Genomic DNA, 23,617 nt, shown 5'->3' with positions numbered 1-23,617 from the left:
CTGAGTGCACACAGCATGCGCTGCACAGTACATGCTTCCGGCGGTCAGACTAGATGATCACAATGGTCCCTTCTGGCCTTGCAATCTATGAATGAAAGTACATCTCCCCTTGCCCTGGAGAAAAGCGGTGGGATGGACACTTTAGGAACATAGCTGTGGGAAAGCCATGCCACGCGGAGACATGCTTTTACCATGCCAGAGCCACGGTTTAATCCTGGGCTAAGATCTGGCCGTGCTGAATGCAGGTTCTTAGCACCTTTGAAAATTAAACTTGGGGGCTTGAGTAGCTGGCCTGAAACCCTGGTAGGTGACGGAGCCAGAAACAGAACCCAGGAGTCCTGACTCCGAGGTGGCTAGGCAAAGCCATGCGTGACCACGGCTCTCAGGGTGCACAGATGGTGTCAGAGGGACGGGGAACGGCACGCAGCAGTCAGTGCAGAAGGGAGCTCTACAACTTTGGGTCCATCTACACTACACACCTGAACATGCCAGCACATCACTCCCGGCCATGACTACGGCGTACATATTCCAGCAGAGCTTGCTGGTAGTAAGTGTCGAATTGGGCATTCGAGCCAGTTAGAGGACCGGGACAGTGGAGGTTAGGGTGTAATGTGGATGGGGCTCAAAGCAGGAAGCCCAAACATTTGCAAGGCATTAGCCCTGGGAAGGCAATAGGATTCTACAGCCCTGCCTTCAATTGCTTGTTTGCTTCACGCTGCACCTGCCTGTTATTAACGCACACTACGGCATTACAACACTGGAGTGCCAGCACAGCAAGGTGGAGCGTTTTGGACAATTTCCGTAGGACGCTGGGAGGTGGTGTGCTCCAGAGCAGTGGTTCTCAAACTTGTTCCACCGCTTGTGCAGGGAAAGCCCCTGGCGGGCCGGGCCGGTTTGTTTACCTGCCGCGTCCGGAGGTTCAGCCGATCGCAGCTCCCAGTGGCCGCGGTTCGCCGCTCCAGGCCAATGGGAGCTAGGGGAAGCGGCGCGGGCCGAGGGACATACTGGCCGCTGCTTCCCGCAGCCCCCATTGGCCTGGAGCGGTGAACCGCGGCTGCTGCGATCGGCTGAACCTGCGGACGCGGCAGGTAAACAAACCGGCCCGGCCCGCCAGGGGCTTTCCCTGCACAAGCGGTGGAACAAGTTTGAGAACCACTGCTCTAGTGGCAAGAGTAGCTGCCGAGGAGCCAGGACTCCTGGGCTTCATCTTTGGCTCTGCCACCAACCTGTCGGGTGGGCTTTGGTCAAGTCACATAGTCAGGACACAGGTTTCAAAGCTGGGGTCCTAAACAGCCAGCCTGATTCTCAAAAGGCGCTAAGGACCTGCAGCTCAGTGGAGCATAGGCTGCCGCTCCTGTCTTCTATCTGTGCCGCAGCGAAGCCCACATGGACCATCCATGGGATCAGTGGCTCTTGACGCGAACGAGGGCCCAACTGGTCCATGACGACCCTGAGGGCTACACCTGGGAGCACTCAAGTGCTCCAAGCGGCAGCCCTTTAGCTAATTGGTAAGGGAGCAGCGGAGCTAGCAAGAGGCTGCTCAAGCTGTATAAAGGAGGAGCAAAGGAGGTCTCTAGAGAGGCCCAGCAGCTGCTGCAGGCTTGAAGGAGCCCACAGGAGACAGAACAGGCCTCTGTGAATGAGGGCTCCGGGGGCACAGTGAGACCCAAGAGAACTGCCAGGGTCCCCCAGGAAGGAGGACAGTGGCACGGCTCTGGTCATCAGGCTCTGGGGGCAGAGGGCATTGGCTTCCAGCCCACGGAGTCCTAGAGGGGGAAACCGGCTCCTGGGAAGGGAAAGGAAGGAGAGGTCTGCGAGAAGAAACCCATGGGGAGTTCAGTAGACTCCTATGGGGGGGAAGTCCTGAAACAGGGTTCCTAAGGGGGAGCAGGGCGACCCCAGGGCAAACTGTCAGAGACCCTGCGGGAGGCAGCCAACATGGGCAATCCGGCTGCAGAAGTAGCTATTAGTTTGGCCCACGACGGGCAGAGGAAAAACAACTACTTGGATTTGTTAGGATTTTCACGTGGACCTTTCTGTTACTCCGGAAGGGACTGAACTTTGGACTTGGCTGGACGGCCGACACCTGGAAGACCCAGCGAGAGGCAAGCGGTCAGCATGAGTCGCCGGAGAGCAGTGCTCCTTGCAGCATTGCACCCTGACACAAGGGGGCGCTACGGGTGGCGGGTACACTACCTCTCAGGCCCCTTTCTATCTATAGCGCAGCTCAGCTCCAGGGTTCGGTGGAACATCCGATTTGCCCAGAAGTGACAAAACCCCACTGCAGAAGTAGCTCAGCTGGTCGCTTTTGGCGTCACGCCACAAGGCAGCTCGGATAAACATTCACACTCTGCGTGCAGGGAATAAGAAGTGAGACTCTTGGAGACGGAGTTTGCTCTGGGAGCTTTCCATCAGAGTACAACATCACTAGTTAAACCCCACCCAGCAGTGTGCGTATGCCGACACATGGGGGCAGGCTACTCCTACGGAGTGCACACTGGAGACGGGAGAACGCCTCCACCTGGGCTCAAGCTCTCCAACGCAGCCAGATGCTGGAGGTCGAGAGTAGAGATCCACCTGCCATAGAGGGAACTGAGGACAAAAAATGTAACTGAAGATATTCCAAATCAGGAGGTAGAAGGATTGAAACACTGAGTGGCTGTTTTCAGAGAACTATCCACAATGACTCCAAGATCTTTTTTGAGTGGTAACAGCCAGTTTAGACCCCATCATTGTATACGTAGAGTTGGGATTATGTTTTCCAATGTGCATTACTTTGCATTTATCACCATTGAATTTCATCTGCTGTTTTGTTGCCCCTCCACCCAGTTTTGTGAGATCCCTTTGCTACTCTTCACTGTCAGCTTTGGACTGAACTATCTTAAGTAATTTTGTAACATCAGCACATTTTGCCACCTCACTGGTCACCCTTTTTTCCAGATCATATTGGGTTTTCGCAGCCTCTCTAATCACCCCCACCCTCCTGGTCAGGGGGTCGGTAGTATAGTCCTACTGCTATGCTCTTATTGTTTAAGCATGGAATTTCCATCCAGAGAGATTCCATGGGACAGTTTGATTTATTTAAGATTTTTACTATATTTGCCTCTGTTTTCTTTCACATACAGTGCCACTCCCCCACCAGCACGACCTACTCTGTCATTCCGATATATTTTGTACCTTGGTATGGGGGGAGGGATAGCTCAGTGGTTTGAGCATTGGCCTGCTAAACCCAGGGTTGTGAGTTCAATCCTTGAGGGGGCCACTTAGGGAACTGGGGTAAAAATCTGTCTGGGGATTGGTCCTGCTTTGAGCAGGGGGTTGGACTAGATGACCTCCTGAGGTCCCTTCCAACCCTGATATTCTATGATTTTATGACCGTGTCCCATTGATTACCACTGTTTCACCAAGTTTCTGTGATGCCCGTTATATCAATATCCTAATTTAACACCAGGCACTCAAGTTCACCTGTCTTGGTATTTAGTCTTATTGCATTTGTATACAAGCACTGATAAATTTGTCAATACTTAGTTGGCTGCCTTGATGGGATATAAGTGAGCAGGACTCTTTTTTGGTCTGACTGTTTTTTCTTCAGCTCCCACCTTATCAACTTCTATCCTCCCTCTTTACCAGGATGTAGAGAATCCCCCTTAATAAGTCCTGCCCGCCCCCGCCCCCTCCCCCCCCCCCCCAGGAAGTCTATGTCCAAACTGTGTGCTCCTCCGTACCTGTTGGCTTTCCCCCAACCCTTAGTTTAAAAACTCAACGACCTTTTTAATTTTACATGCCAGCAACCTGGTTCCGTTTTGGTTTAGGTGGAGCCCACATCCTTCCCGTGTAGGGTTCCCCTTTCCCAAAAGGCCCCCCAGTTCCTAATAAACCTAAAACCCTCCTCCCTACACCAATGTCTCATCCACATAGTGAGATACTGCAGTTCTGCTCTGGAACTGGAAGCATTTCAGAGACTGCTACCATGGAGGTCCTGGACTTTCATCTCTTACCTAGCAGCCTAAATTTAGCCTCCCATGACCTCTCTACCACCTTTCCCTATGTCATGGATACCTATGTGTACCATAAGAACATAAGAATGACCTTACTGGGTCAGACCAAAAGTCCATCTAGCCCAGTATCCCGTCTTCCAACAGTAGCCAGTGCCAGATGCCCCAGAGGGAATGAAGAGAACAGGGAATCATCAAGTGATCCATCCCGTCGCCCATTCCCAGTATCTGGGAGTCAGAGGCTAGGGACACCATCCCTGCCCATCCTGGCTAATAGGGGATAGGTCCATCAATGGCTATCGGCCATGAATTTATCTAGCTCTTTTTTGAACCCTGTTATGGTCTTGGCCATGACAAGCTGTTCCTCCCCAGCACTGCACACAAGTATGTTTAGATGTCTTAAGAGGCCTGCAACCTTCACACGCGGCAGGCAATTCACCATGTGGTTTTCCTGGCCATCACAAACCCAGCTATCTAGGTTTCTAATAACCAAAGCCCCATGACTATTACCCATCTCTTCCCAATAACTGGGGTCCCCTCCTCTGGAGGAACATAGAATATCAGGGTTGGAAGGGACCTCAGGAGGTCATCTAGTCCAACCCCCTGCTCAAAGCAGGACCAATCCCCAACTAAATCATCCCAGCCAGGGCTTTGTCAAGCCGGGCCTTAAAAACCTCCAAGGAAGGAGACTCCACCACCTCCCTAGGTAACGCATTCCAGTGCTTCACCACCCTCCTTGTGAAACAGTGTTTCCTAATATCCAACCTAGACCTCCCGCACTGCAACTTGAGACCATTGCTCCTTGTTCTGTTATCTGCCACCACTGAGAACAGCCGAGTTCCATCCTCTTTGGAACCCCCCTTCAGGTAGTTGAAGGCTGCTTTCAAATCCCCCCTCATTCTTCTCTTCTGGAGACTAAACAATCCCAGTTCCCTCAGCCTCTCCTCATAAGTCATGCGCTCCAGACCCCTAATCATTTTTGTTGCCCTCCGCTGGACTCTTTCCAATTTTTCCACATCCTTCTTGTAGTGTGGGGCCCAAAACTGGACACAGTACTCCAGATGAGGCCTCACCAATGTCGAATAAAGGGGAACGATCACGTCCCTCGATCTGCTGGCAATGCCCCTACTTATACAGCCCAAAATGCCATTAGCCTTCTTAGCAACAAGGGCACACTGTTGACTCATATCCAGCTTCTCGTCCACTGTGACCCCTAGGTCCTTTTCTGCAGAACTGCTTCCTAGCCATTCGATCCCTAGTCTGTAGCAGTGCATGGGATTCTTCCGTCCTAAGTGCAGGACTCTGCACTTGTCCTTGTTGAACCTCATCAGATTTCTTTTGGCCCAATCCTCTAATTTGTTTAGGTCCCTCTGTATCCGATCCCTACCCTCTAGTGTATCTACCACGCCTCCTAGTTTAGTGTCATCGGCAAACTTGCTGAGACTGCAGTCCACACCATCCTCCAGATCATTAATAAAGATATTAAACAAAACCGGCCCCAGGACCGACCCTTGGGGCACTCCGCTTGAAACTGGCTGCCAACTAGACATCTTCAATGCAAGGACACCGTGACACCATCTGGAAGGAAGGTCCCAACTAGGAGATTGTTTTCCTCCATTCCAGCTTGATGTTCTCCTTCCAAGACGTTCATCCTTCTCAACAGCCCAGCGGTTGTCAGAGTGGGGATGGGGCCGCTCTGCCGTGTCCCTGAAAGTCTCCTCTGTGCACCTCTCTGTCTCCCTTCGCTCCTCCAGTTCAGCCCCTCCGGTCTCCAGAGCCCATCGTTGGTCTCTGAAGGCCATGAGCTACCTGCACTGAATGCACACGGTTGCCACCGGCCCACGAGGCAGGTAATCGTGTATGCGGCATTCAGTGCAATACACTGGAGAGCCTCCGCCGCCCCCACTCTGCTGCGGGACTTCTGCCGGCCTTCTTTTTACTCTTGCAGGATTTTTGTTCTTCATTAGGGGTGGGGGGTGTTATCAGTCTAAGTTTAGAGAAGGTTTGTTAGGTGCCTCTTGCACACACACACACACACACACACACACACACACCCCCTCGCGAACAGGGGAGTTTTGCTAGCTCCTCTGGTGACTTAGGAGCTGGCTTTTTAAACCCCTCTTCTCCCTGAGCAGCCCCCCCGACAAGGGATCCTAAACGGATCAGGGATCTAAGGACAGCAGGCTAGAGTCTCCTTAGGAAGCTCTCAGCCTTGGGTAGCAGGCCCCACGCTCCACACACAGTCCCCCCCAAACAGACCACACTACAGCAGGCACACAGCAAGCGAGCAACGGAACTAACAAAGAATCCCTCTCCTCTGCTCCACCACCCCAGCTTGCGTCTTCTCCTGCCGTCCACCCATATGTGGAAAGGCCTTGTGGGCCCTGTACTCCTGGCTCCCCCCCAAAATCGAATCCCTCCTAAAGACTTGCTGCTTCCACATGGTCCACGGGGACTAACACCCCCCCCCCCCCCCCACAATCAGCCAGAGTCCTTCTCCATCACAACGCTAAATCCCAGGAGATAACAAAACAAGGCATTGGAAGTGCCACCTTCCTTCTGCCTCCCAGCGCATCGCATCTCATCTGACTAAGCCCTTCAGGGCAGGCACTGTGGTTTTTGGCTTTGGTAGCACATCAGGGCATAAGCAATGCATTAAAACGCCCAATAGCCCATTTCACAGATGGATAAACGGAGTCACAGCAAGAGAGCACGTCCTGCCCATGATCACGTAGGACACTGGTGACAGAGCTGGGATATTGTGTGTTCTGTTCCCAGCTCTTAGTCCCATGCCTTAAACACAAGGCTACCTTTCCTCCTCTTTGTATGAGAGTCACTTATACCGAGGGCCCTACTAAATTCATGGTCCAGATTAGTAAATTTCACGATCATCCGATTTTAAAAATCTGAAATTTCACGGTTTTAGATATTGAAATTTCAGTGTTGTAACTGTGGGGGCCCTGACCCACCAAAGGGTTGTGAGGGGGTCACATGGCTAGTGGTGGGGGGGTTGCAGTATTGCCACCCTCACTTCTGCGCTGCTGCTGGCGGCAGCACCGCCTTCAGAGCTGGGCAGCTGGAGAGCGGCGGCTGCTGGCCGGGAGCCCAGCTCTGAAGGCAGAGCCGCCAGCAGCAGTGCAGAAGCCACCCTTACTTCTGCACCACTGCTGGAGGTGGGTCTGACCCAGCCCCGGGAGCGGCCTGTGCAGGGGAAGAGGAAATCCCATCCCTTCGCAGCCCAGCCAGGACTAGCCGCTAGAGCCTGGCACAGGGTCGGAGCCCCCGGCCAAGGCACCCCCAGCCCTGGTCCTCCCCAGCGCTCAGGGATTATAGGGGCCTTGGACTGGCTGTGTGTGGATGGGTAACCATAGCACCCCTCTGCCCCGGGCAGTCACTCACTCATAAGATCGGCCCTGCCCTTCCCCAAAAAGTGATGATACCCCCCCATACCATGCCACCCTCACTTCTGGGCTGCTGCTGGTGGCGGCACTGCCTTCAGGGCTGGGTGCCCGGCCAGCAGCCACCGCTCTCCGGCTGCCCAGCTCTGAAGGCAGCACAGATGTAAGGGTGGCATTACCACCCCCCCACAATAGCCAGATTTCACGGAGATCCGATTTCACGGTCCATGATGCGTTTTTCACGGCCGTGAATTTGATAGGTCCCTACTTATGACCTATTGCACCAAGCAGGCAATTCATCGGGGAAGCAAACATGCCACAGGGTCTTTAGCTGGGCTCCAGGCACACTCGAGCTACTTCAGAGCCACATGGCCAATTTAGTTACAAAGTTCTTCTTAAAAAGCCTCAGACTAGTCCCGGTCCAACAGAGGCTTGGCAAAGATTATAAAGGCAGGGGGAGGGGGAGGCACTATCCCCTCTGCCCCAGTACAAACCCTGACTCACTCCAAGCCACAGGGGAGCAGGGGCTGCTGTGTCAGGAAAGAGCCATTCCTTGACCTTGCAGTTGCAATGGTGAGCAAGCCCTTGTGAAACTGCAAGCCAGAGGCCGGCATTGGAAGCATCTGTCAGGAGACAGCACCAAGCCCAGCCCAGCCCAGCCCAAGCCTGGAGCAAAACACACTTAAATATGTGATCCTGCCTGAAATCTTACAGACCAGCTCCTCCTCTCAGCTCAGGACTGAGCTAGGGTTCCCAACAGGACAGGGCCCTTCAACTCGAACAGCTGAGCAGAGACTTCTCTGATCTTCAGGTTCTTCTACAGCAGCAATGCAGGCTAAAAACAAGTCTCCACGTTAGCTTTATAAGCCAATTCTGGGACACCACCCCTGGGGGCCGGTCATTCCCCAGCGGTCACCTCAGGGTTTCTAGCAGCTTCCTCTGCAACATTTAGTGGTACAGGCCCCTGGAGTCAGGATACTGGACGAGGTGGGTCCTGGTCTAACAGGGTCTGGCCATCCCTATATTGCTGTATTCTGCAAGGAGTTTATTGCAAATTGTCTGACGAATGTTAACTTAGACTTCTTTCAGCAGGGACGGATTGCCACCGAGCTCCCGCAGTGTGCACAGGACTGGCGCCTGCTGCCGCAACTGTCTGATGGATATAATCAGATCCAGATTAGCCCCCCAAATCAGCTGGTTAAACAACTGGACTGCCCAGAGGCTGCCAAAGAGGACGGCATGGGCTCTCTTCAGGTCCTTGAGACTGGTAACACAGTACCTTGAGGAGAAACAGAGGTTCCTTGATTGCCAAACTCCCCACTCCCAAATGAGCCGACTACTCCCGGACATCCCACCTTGGGCATTTTTATTCCTAGAGCAGCTTCCTCTTTCCCGTCGTTTAAATACAGATCAATGCAACTCTGCCGCCCCATGCCTGCCGACTGCTTCGTGCAGGTGTTCAGAGCCTTCCCTGCGCTTCAAGCCCCGCTCTGGATCCCAACCTTCTGAGGATGTGCAGATGAATGCACGATACTGGGTCTCAGACCGGCCACGGTAGGTCGAACCCTGCCTTAACCCAGCCTGAGCTACAGATCCCGGCAGGAGCATGGCCCCCGTAGGCGGAGCAAACGGCACCTCCAGCAACCACAACGATGCAGCGGAGGCCGTCGAACCGACACTGCCAAGTTGGTCATGTAGACGCCAGCGCTTTCTCCTGAGCTACACGGTGAGAGGCACACACTCAGGGGGTACAGCACTTCACCTTGCTGTGAGCAATGGAGCTGGGCATGCTTGGGCACCGTTGCAGATGCTTGTGTGTAGAGCTGAGGTGTATCACAAGGAAACCAGCAATGGTGCTGACAACGCCCAGATGTGGAAGGGAGCAGCCTCACCTGCAGATGTCCTGGTGCTAAGCCAGGCATGTAGACAAGGCTCACACGATTTTACTAGCCGGTCAGGACAGTCTGAGCTCGGAGACTCACAGATTCTAAGGGGATCGCTGTTAATCCTAGTCTGCCCTCCTGCGTGACAGGCCATAGGACTTCCCTGAATTCATTCCTGTATGAACTGGAGCAGATCTTTTCGAAAATCATCCAATCTTGATTTAAAGATTGCCAGCGATGGAGAATCCACCATAGGCCTTGGGAAGTTGGTTCCAGTGGTTAATTGCTCTCACTGGTGAAAATGTGCCTATTTGGGGGGGCTCTTAAAATCTCCTTTGCACCTTCCCACAGGCGTTACGACTCCCCCGACTCCCCTCACCGCTTGTTCTAGCTTCCTCCGGTATCGAACCTGCGTTTTCTCCACTACAGCCAGAGCCCACTGCTTCCTGTTCTGCCTCCTGGGATGTGCAGGCTCTCTGGGTCAGGAGCCTTCCTTCCATGGGAAAGGGCGCATTGCTGGAATCAATGAGGAGCGTGGCAAGGAGCCTGGGGGCTTGTGAAGACACCCAGACACTTCTCCGCTTGGCTAGCACCGCCCGGAGGAAACGAACACTCCAGAAAACTGGCAGAGAAGAGGGAGAAAGTGAATCTGGGAAGGATTCAACCCCGATTCTACGGACAAGTCACCCAGTTGGGGCTGGCCACAAGTCAGGTCTGTCCCATCGCTGCCTGGGCCCCCAACCCCCACAGGGATTTGTGGGGGCAGGGAAGGGGTGGTCTCTTAACAGCCTTTTGAAGGGATAAGACTAACAGTGGGAAACAGGGCCAAGCCCACCTCAGGCTAATTCCACTCACTACAGTGGCATGACCCACAGCGATGGGCTCAGAGTTACCTCTGCCTCGGACGACACGGGAGGTGGGTTCCCATCTCTATGGTTCACCTGAGTCTGTGCCCCAATCCAGTGCTGTCCCCCCGGGGGGGCTCCCCCCCCCCCCGACAACCAACAGGACTAGAAACCGTTCAGTGAAACCTCAGACTGTCCCGAAAAAGCTGGCTGAGATTCTTGTGCCCCCGGGAACGTTTTCTACTCCCCACGGGTGCGTCGAGCAGTCTGGAATCCACACTCCCAGGGACAGAAGCCCCACCTCGCCATTGTCAAGGCTGTAACGCAGATGGGCCCATCTAGAATGGGCAGCACCTGGCCCCTCCCTGTGCCTCTAGGTGCTCCTGCAATACAAGTTAGATGGTCTGGCTGCTATAACCCCACACACGCACCTCCCGGCCGGCTTAGATCCTTGGGATAGCTCCAGAGTCAAAGCCGGTCTAGTCTAAGAGCGGAGGCTGGCAAAGCAGGAAGGCGCAGACTGGTTTCCCTTTGCAATCTCACGGAAGGGTCCCAAGCAATGGGACCCTATTCCACAGTCAAACAGCTCCCCAGCATTCACCCCGGATTTTCATTCCTCAGCCCATCACTCCTATCTATAGCCCCTTAGCACCCCCCATCTGCCTCCATTCATAGTACGCTCCCTTCAGGGAAAAAAGGCAAACTGGACTCAATGTAACACTGCTTGTGAGCGCTTCCATGGGGCTTCCAGCAACTGAGCACTTTGCAAACCTTCTCTCGAATTAGTCTAACACAGTCCCACCCGTGCAGCTGCTCGTGGGCGGCGGCTGTGTCTAGTTGCCATAATTCAGGAACGACTGTTGCGTAATTTGGCGTGGCAAGACTCCGGCTCTGCGCTGAAGGGTTATCGTGAGCTGGAGGCTGGGTTTGCTCCCATGGGAACAAGCTTAAACGTTACCAGATGGAGATTTTCTGCTGAGAACATTAAAGACTGAGGAAGTTCCCCTTTTGGGGAGTTGGGGGAGTGGAGGGAAGCAAGGCCTCCGTCCAATCGCTCCTGCCCTCAGCTGGATCACTCCCCATCATCAATCATCATCATCCCCCCCCACCACACAGGTACACGGAGGCTACCGAGTGGGGAACTTCAGGAAAGCAGCAGGCCTTTGTCCGCTGTCTCCAAGAAAGTTTCAGGTTTCCTGCCCATAGCAGGCGCTTGCTCAGCCAATGGAACGGCCAGCGACGGGTGAGCTCACTGCCCACCCAGCTCAAGCAGAGTCTAAGTTTCCTCCAGCTAGAGGCGTGTGCTGTTCCCCTCTGCAGAGCTCCGGCAAGCTTTCCCCTGCCACATCGCACACGCTTGGCATCGGGACAAACTCTAGGCGAGTCCAGGGGAGAAACAAGGGGATAAGACTGTGTGTTGGGAACGGGGAGACTGCCTAATAACCAAGCCCTGCAGTGCTCCCAGCTCATCGTCATCTAAGTCACAAGCTTCGAAGCAACAAGTTACAAGCTTCTCATGGGACAGGAGAGTCATGCACAGTTTGGATCATCATTTATCAAGTATTTTGCAGACCATTAACTCTCTCCTACCAAGGTTTCCTCTGCTCAGTTGCCATCTGCTAAAATTCAGAGCAAACAGCTTCCAAGGTTATTGTGACAACCCTGTGACCGGATCGAGTCCACCTATTGGCAAGCATCTGCCGCTCAAGTCATTAACCCTGCTCGCTACGGACAATGCGGTTGGAAGTGACCTGTGATTTGGGGCACATCCATTTTTGGATGCCCAACTCAGGCCTGATTTTTCCAAACTAGGCAGGCAGGAACTGACTTGCCTAAAATTCAGAGCAAAGTTTGGGGGAAGGGCATGTCCTTTCTGTCACCGTGGCCAGATGTAATTGGGGGATGGGAGGGTGGGGAGAACAGGAGCAGGTTGTCCCTCCTCTACTCATCCCCCGGCTTGTTTGCACACCCAGTTGGAACAGCACAATTTGGTTTGGGAGTGAGGGCTGCAGAGAGATGTGGAGCCAGCTGCCCCCCTCTCACCTGTCTATTGAAATCCTCTTCGTTCTCCATCCACATGTACTCCGCGAAAGGGTTGTTCTCCTTCTCATCGTGCCCGTTCACTACCTGCTCGTCTTTGGATTTAGCGTTGGACGTCGTCGTATTGGCAACGTTGGAACCATTCATCATTACTGGTTCTGTGGGGAGGGGAAAACAGGGAGCGTCAAGAGGAGGGAAGTGACAGGCCAGGACTCCCACACCATCGCATGACTCAACCCCAGAGCTATAAAGGAGGTACGTGTGTAGCGCTTGGGTCTTGCCCACCAGGGTGGCAAACCTGCCAAGCATATTGCAGACGCTCTGTGTTGTCCCACAAGATGAGAGCTTCCACCAGGTGTACAGCACCTGACACTCATCTTATTACTCCAGCATGCGCTCCTCTCCTGGGGGATGGATGTGCAGTGCCCAGAAGATCCTTAGGGAGCTATCAACATTTACATTCATTTAATTAAGGCTTCATCTTTCTATCACAGTACCTCCCGCAGGGGAAGCTCTGCCAGCACAGTAACCGCACCTCCCCGAGCAGCAGCAGCTGTGCTGCCCAAAGCTCTGTCTGCACAGCCGCGTATCCGCTGGGGGTTTGCCAGCTTAGCATGTCACCGGGGAGTGTGGTTTACACACCTGGCCGACACAGCTACGCTGACAACTTTGTAGCGTAGACCTGACCGTAGCGACTCGCCTAGGGCCACACAGTCCGCGACAGGGCTTGGAACGGAAGCCAGCTCTCAGATTCCCAGCCCTGGGCTTTCCCACCCCATCCTCTTTATCCGACTTCGAACGGAAACACTAAATATGCTCTTTGAACATTTAAACACACGAACACTCAGGAGTTCTAGTTTCGGATTCTCTTCGCGTTAACCCATCCACGTTGCCCCACATCCGATTCCTACTTAACCAGTTCACCATGCGGGAGGTACAATAGACGCAGGCTAACATTGCAAGGCGAGCCTTGAGGGGGCAAACACACACCAAACTTAACCTTCTTGCCTTTCCTACTGAAATGGATTCCGTGGGGCAGTACTGGCCTCTCCCCCTACTGGAAGGGGGAAGTTACATGACTGAATAGGTGTGTTCATTTCGAACGTCCAGGATGGTTGCCAACCGGTGCTGAGGCCATTTACAGTCCCGGCCCTCGAACCAACATCGCCAGCCCACACACTTAACAAAAAAACCGACCAACAGCAAAAATTACGACTCAGGCCCCCAGAAATCCCGAGAGGAGCTTAAAAGTCACAAGACTTTTTTTTAAAAATAGGTGTTTTTTCCCCCTCTACCTTCTGGTTTCTCAGCCTGTCGGGATGCACCTGGGTTAGGTTTTTAAGCGGTCTCCTATAACCATGAGAGCTAGAAACTTTTTACATGGAAGTGGAGACACACATTCCCATGACTCCAGAAGCTGGAGCTTTAATAACTACAAATATCATGAGACAAGCTAAAATGGCATGAGGAGAAACACATCTAAGTTCCTACAGTGAATGGAGGGGGAAAGCAAGGAAAGAGAGGAAGGTGAGATGTAGCAGGCTATAAGTGTAGAATACTATTAAAAATCAAACCCCACAAATTAGTTACAATGTGTCTGTAGACATTTAGTCTTCCCTGGGGTTTTGGGTAGCTCCAACTCTGGCAGATGCCAGCTTGCAAGGCCGAGGAAAAGTGGGAGGAGTCTTATTTGACTCCACCCCATGCACTTTCCTGGCCACACACAAAAGAGGTCTCATTCCATAGCACCCTCTCCCCTGTCCCCGCCCACAACCATGCTGAAATGCTCTCTCCTGTTTGAATCTGGATCACAGCTGGCTTCAGATCTGGATTCTGGACAGCAGACTGACACTGTCTCCCTCCCCACCCCATGCTTCCCACAGCAGCTAGAATTCTGCAATACTCATTTGGCACATGCTACTTTGTGGGAGGAGGGGAAGAAGCCACATTTCCTATAGGAGAACAAGGCTTGAAATACTTACCCGTCATTTATTCGCTAGAGAACTAGACCCACTAGACAGAGGTGGATCCAAAGCATAAGGCTGGGGGGGCTGAGAAGCCCAGCTCCCCTGCTGCAGGGATTTCTACCCTAGATCCTGACTGGTTACGCCATCTTTTGGATCAGCCTCTGGCTTGTAGAGGACTCTGATGTGAAGCCCCATGCCCACGTTTTAGCTGCAGGAAATAAGGATCTTTCCTCTTTCACCTCCCTCTACCACAGCCTCCTGGTATGTGGGGGAGAGGCCAACGCCTCCGCCATGAATACCTCTGCTGCTACTCCAGTTGTCCCCAAGCAGTAGCAGGAATCAGCTTGTTCTGCTGCTGTCTATAGTAGGGTTACCATATTTCAACAATCAAAAAAGAGGACACGGGGTGCTGCTCTAGCCCCGCCCCCTCCCACTTCCCGCTCCCCTCAGAATCCCCCTATCCCCTACCTGCCCCCCCCACCCTACACTGCCCCCAGGACCCCACCCCCTATCTAACCCTCCCTGTTCCCTGCCTGCCCCAACCGCTCTCTACACCCCCTTCTCCCGACAGCCCCCCCCAGAACCCCCGACCAATCTAACCCCCCCCGTTCCCTGTCCCTTGCCTGCCCCAACCGCTCTCTACACCCCCTTCTCCCGACAGCCCCCCCCAGAACCCCCGACCAATCTAACCCTCCCTGTTCCCTGTCCCCTGCCTGCCTCCTCCACCAGGCCGAGGGAGAGCTGCGGGCTCCACGTGCAGCCAAACACTGTGGCGCTGCTCTGCGGGGGAGGAGGGAGGGGGCGGGGACTCTGGCTGCTAGAGGCCCCAGTGGCTGCGAGCCGCTTTCAATCAGGCACAGCCGTGCCGCACTCTGCATAACGGGAAGGGGGAAATCCCGGACACTTCTACCTTATTAGAAATCCCCCCCGGACGGCCATTTAAAACTAAAAAAGCCGGACATGTCCGGGGAAACCCGGACGGATGGTAACCCTAGTCTATAGGGTTCTGAACAGCAGCGGAAATTGACCAGAATCTCGTTAACCTTGCATCTGCAGGGCAGAACAGCAGCAGCAGGGGCCCTGGAGCCGTCTGTCTACTGACTCTGGAAGACCACACCGCACCAGGTCCCATTTGGAAGGTTTACCACAAGCGGAAAAGCTGAAGAGCTTTTTGTTTTTAAAATGAATGCTTAAATGCTGCAAAAGTTAATGGGGTGGGGTCCTCTTCCTTGCTAGGGCAATCGCTCAAAGTCCGGGGGGAAGGTGGTGGGGAAGGAGTTGTGGAGCAGAGGGGCGAGGGGAAGATTACAGAGGCAGGGTGGGGCCAAGAGGATGCTGAAGTTTTACAACACAAGAGAGTTTTTCCTCCTCTTTAAGAAATCTAACATAGTCTCCCCTTATTTCTTTGCTCTGCTGAGAAAACAAGATGTTTACATAGGCAAAGCCAACCCCCCAGTTGCAACAATGCCGGCAGTGTTAAAGAACTGGCAGGGATTACTGATTGTTCACACTATCCACAGTAAATCCTCCTATGCAAACACAGGGGTGTGGCAGGGACACTGCTCTAAAACTGGCAGGGAGGTTTGCACCAGGTGTGAGCCAGGAGGAGCTGTACCAGTAACTGCAGAGATTGGGGCAGTTCAAGTTGCAGCACAAAAATCAAGCGCCCCAAAAATAAAATGAAACAACAATGGACAACCTCTGCCATCCACCCATACCTTGACAACGTCAATCAGCTGTGCTGGGTGCAATCCCAGGCCTGCCCCCTCAGTGCAGCTCGACCCACACTGAGCAGAGCTTTGCAGCAGTTTGCCAGTGGCAAAAGGATTCCCCCACCGCTTTGCCAGGCACTTGAGAACCACACGGCAGGGCCCGCTACCTGCATCATCACTCCCTCCAGCGCTGGAGCTGGGGAAAGGAGAGATACCCTGCTGAGCAACACCCTGAGTAGGCAGGAAGAAAGAACTGTCCACAGAGAAATTGGGGGAAAAACACTGAGCCCTGATGAGGGAGACACACCAGGCCAGGAGCTCAGCAAAGGCCGGGATGAGCCCGGGAACTCTGAACCGGAGAGAAGCAAGATGTAGCCAGTGAGACAGCTAGGGCTGGATTGATCTTTTGTGGGCCCCACACCCCCCGCTTTGCCTGTACTCCACCCTGAGGCCCTGCCCCCCCACTCCACCCATGTTCTACTCTAAGCCCCCGCCCCTGCTCCCCAAGGCCCCAAGGGAGGGGTGGAGAGGAGTGAGCAGTGGGCGGGACTTTAGGGGGAAGAGGCCGAGAAGGGGCGGGGCCGAGCAGGGCCATGGTCCAGGTACCGAGGCCTCTTCTGAGCGTGGGCCTGGAGCCATGGTGCCATGGTGAATCCGATACCGGAGACAGCTGGTTACTGAGTTATGGGGCTGTGCTCCACAGCACACTCCGGCTGTCTCTTTCTCACATACCTTGATGGCTGTGCTTCTCTTTTCCTTCCCACCGTGCCGGAGTCACTCAAGAGGGCATCTCAACACCAGACTACAGATGCGGACCATACAGGCCAGATGGAAGAGGACAGCTGTTCGTTTGTAAAGGAGACCTGCAGCAGGAGGCTGAAAGTGAGCCTATACCCTTCTTCCATTCTCCATGACCCGCTTGTCTTTCCACTTTGGAAATCCAGGTCCCTAGCCAGGGAAGTTCTATGGTGATTGCCAGGGCCTGTTTCACTAGTTCTCCAAGCACTGAGGCAGTGATTGCCATGAGACAAAGTCCCCCCAGCTAATGGCTCATTGGGCAGATGCAGTTCAGTTTCATGTCCAAGGGTACACAAGGGAGCGATGTGGCCAGTATCACGGCCGACCACCACGGACTGCCCTACCCCGATGGAGCAGGTACCCATTTTGCAGCTGGAAGTGGCCTTTCAGTGAAAGGCTTTTAGTCAGACTGTTTAACACAGACATCCTTTCTCCAAACTGCCAATTAGCTACTGAAGTTACAGATTCAGCGCTCTGCCCCTTCACCTAGCAGGCTCTCCAGAGACGCCTCCAGCAAAGCTCCGTAAGAATAGAGCTGACAATCCTGTTATTTATAAGGCTACAGAAAACAGATCAACTCCCGCACCCTCCAGCCCGTGCCACACAGAGGGACAAACCCTGGTTCTAGAATTCCCTTTGTGGATTACCTGTACAGTGACCCAAGAACACTTCTCTGAAGAGCTCTGTATGAGTGTGTTCTTTACTGATCTTCTGTGATACAGAACAACAAAAAACCCCAAGAGTTTTGGCAGACACAAACCCTCCTGCGTCAGGGTTTAACTCGACCAACAATCTTAGCCTCCCCGATACCCATTCAAAAGGCTGCTGCTAAGATCATTTCCTAGCCCGTCGCTTTGACCATGTCACCTCTCTTCGCATCCCTCCACTGGCTCCCCCTGCTCGAGCACAAACAAACTGCTGGTCTTCACTTTCAAGGCCCTTCACAGCCAGTCCCCGCCCTATCTATCTCATTTGCTACCAAGCTGTTGATCCTCGCTCACAATCAGCCCACAGTACCAGCCTCCTGCACCCACTTGTCAAATTTTCACACACCCCTCATGCTTTCTCCCAGGCTGCCCCTCATGCTGGGAAGGAGCTCCCCATAAACATCTGCAAAACTAACATATAGTCCTCCTTCAAACTCTCCTCTGCCACAATGCTTGCAAAAAACTGACAACGGTTAAGCTGCTGCTGTGCTCAGACCACCGCCTGTCATGCTAACCAAAGCGGTCTCATTGCTTCCTTCTGCTCATGTCTGTCTCCATCTCTTGTCTTATGCTGAAACTAAGTCCCTTGGGGCAGGAGCTGGGTTTTATTTTGTTTTGTTTCTAACCAAGAAGTACCACAGCTAAGTATCACCATGTTACAGATGGGACAACGAGACAGACATGGAAAGTCGGTGACGGAGCTAGGGTTGCAACTAAAACAAGACCGGTAAAAAGACACCAGCCGTCACGCTACACTCGGACTCCCATCCTTGCTGCCATCAGATTTTGCAGAGAAACTCAGTGCAGACACTTAACCACAGGTATTGTTATTGGTTTTGCGTGGACAAGTCCCCCTCCCCCTCCCCCAAAACAATGAAGCTGTTTAGCATGTGGCCAAAATGGCGGCTATCAACATTTTGCAATATACTGACAAAGTGTTTTCATGTCGCATATTCTTAATTGTCAAATCTCACAAATAGTTTTCTATATTTTCAATGGAAGTTCACTGACCAGATGAGTCTCTCACTGTGCACCAGCCACAGTAGACGCTGTACCAACAGTTTGTACTGCATTGCGGGTAGATATAAAGTATGGAAATTCTTAAGGTAATGCTTCTCCATTGGTAAATTTTTGTACGTACATTGTAGCATCTAGTCTGCCTGGTAGAAGGTTTTAATTTGCAATTACCTACACATGCTGTACTAGCCTTTGAAATATTCTAGAAACTAGCTTTTTAATTCAGACACTTATGCACAGGTCAGTATTAGTGTTAGAGATGACAATACACAGCTTCATATTATGAATATGCAAAAGCTATGACCTAACAAGAAGCAGTGAGGACAAAGTCCATAAACAAGTCCTTGTCTCTACATGGAAGAGGGATGAAGATCATGTTACAGCTCTTACCGACCATATTATCGATAAGACAAACCTATTGGGCCCTGAATCACATCCAGAGGTGCTTACCAACAGATCTACTAGTCTGCATGTAACATCAGATGTATCAAGTCTCCAGACAATAGCAGATGTTGGTGAAGAACAAATGGAGATTTGAGAGACGTGCACTTGATTCTGACGAGTCATCTAGCTTCAGCCCCGTCAAGCAATCTGGCATCGAGACATTTGCTGACATGGCCAAGACAACCAAATTTAAGTCTGAGAAGGGAGGGACAATCACAGCAGTTGTCAGTCCAGAAACTGGTTTCTGCACAGCCCCGTCCTTCGCAAAATGCATAGGTGATGTTTCAGTGGGAACTGGGATGTGTCACCCAATAAGACCTGCGTATTATCCCTCTTGTTTGCTGACGGAACAATGAGAACAGAAGACAAAGCTGAATTAGGCATCAGCTGGAAGCTCAAGTGAAGGAATTCTGGAGCTAAGAGCATGCCACAAAGAAACCACCGTGTACACCAGAGCTGCCCTGGCTGTCTCACAGGATGGCTGGAGACTAATGCCACACATTCGATGAACTGGCTGCTGGGTACTTGAGGCAGGCCCAAAAGGGATTTGACAAAGCTAATTCTGTAATCGAAGTCTGACAGATAGCACAACAGTACCTCTGTGAAAGCTGCAGAAAGACAGTGCCGGACAGGATCTAAGGTTGGATGCAGGAAATACCAGGCGGCTGATGGACACCCTGTGCCTCCATGGGAAAAGTTTCCAAACGTCATATCCAACAAGCAGTGCCTTCTCAGCTATATGGTTCAAAATCCACCTGAGACTGTAGGAGCACACCCAACACAAACACTCCTCCTAGCTGGATGCTTTCCAATGGTGAAGTAGCACATCCATCACCAGCAGCGGTGTTGTAGAAGCCCAAGACCTGTACAGTACTCAAGGACACAAGGATGCTTCTTCACGCTGTATGTGTCAATATGGCTTTTGGTCCCTGGAGTCAAAGGAACCATAGTAATGAAGTCACCCGACACAGATGTTTTGGTCCTGGCTGTTCACTAGTTTCCAAAACTGGAACACACAGAAACCAAGTGGACTGAAACAAGCACTATAACCAGCACAGCTGACAAGCACCACTCATACCTGTGCCTGCAACTGGGGACGCACCTCACTCCCGACTCCTGCAATGAATCTCCTCCCGCTCTACACGCGTGAACAGGAGGGGACTGCGTCATCCCTATTGGGTGTGCGTAGCAAGGCGACCAAATCGGTGGGGTCTGCCACTCGCCTACTCGTCAGCGTTATGCACTTCCGCTCATGCGCCGACACCAGCCCCCAGCCAACTTGTCCTAGAGCACTTGGAACGTTGCACGGCCCAACAGCTGGATCGAACACGTCCCCTTCTGAAGCTAGCCTTGCCCAGCGCTTGGGCCTTGGCCACAGCGGTTTTCTGCACAGGGGGAGCAGGATATGCTGTGAGCTAGCATGGTGCTGGATACCAGCCAGGCTGTTCTGACTGCACAGGATTTCACTGAGTAGAGCCAAGGCCCCGAAGCCAGGAAAGCACAATAAGGCATGGTCACTGGCTGACACGGGCCTTTGCTGTTAGATCAGCAGGCAGGCTGCTGCTCACACAAGGAGCAGGAACTGTACAGAACATGAGTGGACTGCATCCTTCAACAAGCTTATCGTTACCGTGTACTACAGCGATGGGCGCCAAAAAAATACCTGCGCAGATAGCCAGAAGGGAAAGAGTTATGTGCAGGGGTCAGAGACACGTGTCCCGCACCGACTGTTTTAGCTTTGCAGCTCACCTTTCGCCACGCTATCCACTGACTTCATCATAACACAGCTGTGTCAGTCAGAGGGGGGCAAATTCTCCACTGACTCGCCCCCCCTGGTGCAACTCAAAATTGGCCAATAGGTATATATCAGAGCAGGGAATTGGGAAGCAGGGGTGAAACCCTGGTTCCACTGAGGTCAATGGCAAAACTCCCATTGGCTTCATCAGGGCCAAGATTGTACCTCAGGACTCCTGGGTTCTTTCCCAACACTAGCTACACAACAAAAGGCAAAGGCATTTAGCTGCCCATTGTCTCTCTCCTGTAAGAGGAAAGTAAGAATTCTGACTTACGTCTGCAATGTTACAAACACTAGTTAACATTTGTCAGACAGCTTGTGATGCTCAATATCCATGGAATTTACCCCAGAGTTCACTTCTAGGCCATCCTTTGCAGTACAATTCTCCAGCATGTAAGATTTTCCATTTAAGAAATCACATTTCTAGGCCTCACATGGTTCCAGGGACATTTCTGAAAACAAGACCAAATATAAAATGATGCAGTGCTGCCTGCCTGAGTCTGCAGACAGCCTGAAACAATGGCTCTAAGAGGTGTGAATCTCCCCATTCATCTCAATAGGGTGTTAACCCTGAAATCTAAAGATGGCATTCAAATGTTAACACTCCGATTCCTTCCCAACTGATCCTCTTCATCAAACACATCCCCCACACGCAGCGAGTGTGCTTATCACACAATCCCAAACTTCCTCCCTTTAGATGCTGAAAGCCCAGTTGTGCCCTGTGTAGGTGCAAAGTCCACCAGCTTCCCACCCCCTTGACAATCGCTACAATCGCTTGGTCAGTACAAAAGTGAGCAGTGTCTTGAAAAGTGTAGGATCAGCACAAAATCAACTGAATTCATCATCAAACTAAACCCAGGGACGACTGTACTGAATGGATTACTCATTTTCATACCGCATTCTTAAAAAAAACAAAACTCCATTTAATCTAAGTGAGCATGTCTCAAAATTGCCATTCTGCGGCATATAAGAGAGTCCAGCAATCCTGCAGCAGACTAAAGGTCCTGTTCACAGCTGCGTTTGCTCTACGGCATCTTGAATAAAGGTCTCTTTGCACCTTCACAGTGTTTTACTATAAAAATCTCTCAGGTCACATACTGGTCTGAAGTCACATTGGTGTAAATCTAGAGCAACTTCATTTAAATTAACCATTACTCCATATGTACTCTGGTGTAACCCAGGCCAGAATCTGGCCCAATGGTTTCATAGCGCCCCCCCCCCCCAATCAGACTTCAGATGCAATCACACATCAGGCAGCTTTGCGCACATTGTTCCAGTGTTTCAGGGCCCTACTTCACAGTCCTCTTGCTGTCCTTATTGCTTGGCACTTCCGCTCCAGGCTTTAGCCAGAAGGAGCCCCAGAGCGCGAATGCCAGGGCTTTTTAATTCTCATCAACAGTCTGATCTTCTGGTACCCGCGTCCCCTCAAAACCCAGGGTTCCAGCTCCAGCCAACTCTTTCCAGTTCAGCGGCTCTGCCTCTGGCCAGGGGCTTGCTTAAGGTCACACCATGGTGGATTCCTTTGCTTGTGGTCTCAATGCCAGGCCATGCTTGCGCAGGCGGCTTCCCAATGCACACAGCTGAATTCAGCCAACTTGCACCGTACGGTCTGACTGGATTTCAGAGAGCCCAACACATCAAGAAGGTCCATCGGAAGCCAGTAAAGCTCCTGCTTCTAGAAGAGGTCTCCTTCCTGCCAACGCTGATAGAAAACGGAACCAGCACTCTTCAGTGGGATCTGTATTCAGCCCTGCATGGCAGGTATGTCACACACTCAGTTCTGAGAGAGAGAAGAAAGCACCATTAGGGTCCATCAGAGTGCAGCATTTAGTGGCTTCATACAGCTCTTTGCTGGTAAAAGAAAAACCACAGCAATCTTCTGGAAAGGAAAGCAGGTAGCCCCTTCTCCACAACGCCAAGTCTGCAGGACTTGTTACACCCGAAGCACTAATACTATTGGCCTAGCTGGTGATGCCATGGGCTAAGTCCAACATCTGTGCCTTCCCTTACCCAGGCTGTTCAGGACTCTTGCCCAACCCCTCACCCTTACCCCCCCCTCCGTCCCTCACCCCCCCACACCATCCCTGGCAGTTCTGAAGAGCCCACCACTGTTCGGAGGTGCTAATAATGCTTTGCACTTAGAAAGCACGTATCACCCGAGGATCTCAAAGCCCTTTACAAAATACTAGGGCCGAATCCTGGTCCCACTGAAGACAGCAGGATTTTCCCAGGTTAGCAATATTCCCGTTTTACAGATGGAGGAATGGAGAGGCTAAGGGTACGTCTCCACTGCTATGCCACATCTACAGCTGGCTTTGGCTAAGGGGCTGTTTAACTGCCTGGGTTCGAGCTGCAGCCTGCGCTCTGGGACCCTCCCACCTTACGAACATCTACACCACAATTCAACAGCCCCTTTGTCCGAGCCCGGCCAGCAGCATGGACCAGCCACGGGTTTTTAATTGCAGTGTAGACATACCCTATGTACAGTTACTCAGCATGTCTGTGGCACAGCCAGGAATGGGCCTGCTGGGATAGCTGGCTTCTCAGTGCTGTGCTGACACCCCAAGGCCATCCCATCAGAAGGATGCTCAGAACATGCCCCACATCTGATTCAGGATGGACAAAAGTTAACTTAAGGGTTTGTGCAAGGACTTTGTCCCGTACAAAGGGCCAGTGACAGCGTGACGGAGGCTAGCTCACACCCATAGTCTAGGTAGCTGCATACCACCTGCTCCTCCCCAGAGAAAAAAGTCATATGGGGCAAGAAGAAGAGACAACAGGAGGAATCGAGTGCTAACATTTCCTACCTTTCATTCCAACGTCGGCAAGTTTCTTGATGCGTGTGTTCTCCTTGCTCCTCTGCCATCTCTTCATCTTTCCCTGGATTGCGATGGTCTTGCTAGGCAACATTTCCAAAGCAGTAGTTCTCCTCCTCTTCCACCTCTGTACGGCCTGAGTGCTATCGCTTCAGCAGACTGAGCCAGGAGCCTGCAGAGCCACCAACCTGGATCGCTTC

At 52.4% G+C, this 23,617-nt stretch overlaps 1 protein-coding gene across 1 annotated transcript in view; it reads right to left on the bottom strand.

Moving 5' to 3' along the window:
* Nucleotides 1-23,617, bottom strand: part of PAIP2B (poly(A) binding protein interacting protein 2B) — a 45,558-nt gene that overhangs the window by 2,576 nt on the left and 19,365 nt on the right. The window contains exon 2 of the mRNA XM_065405359.1: nucleotides 12,165-12,319. Coding sequence (XP_065261431.1) covers nucleotides 12,165-12,311 — 147 coding nt within the window. The 5' untranslated portion in view covers nucleotides 12,312-12,319. The remainder of the gene's footprint in view (nucleotides 1-12,164; nucleotides 12,320-23,617) is intronic.

This window comes from Emys orbicularis, chromosome 5 (assembly GCF_028017835.1).
Source record: "Emys orbicularis isolate rEmyOrb1 chromosome 5, rEmyOrb1.hap1, whole genome shotgun sequence".
NCBI lineage: Eukaryota > Metazoa > Chordata > Testudines > Emydidae > Emys > Emys orbicularis.
Note: the sequence above shows the minus strand (reverse complement) of the source record. Positions and strands in the feature narration are given on the sequence as shown.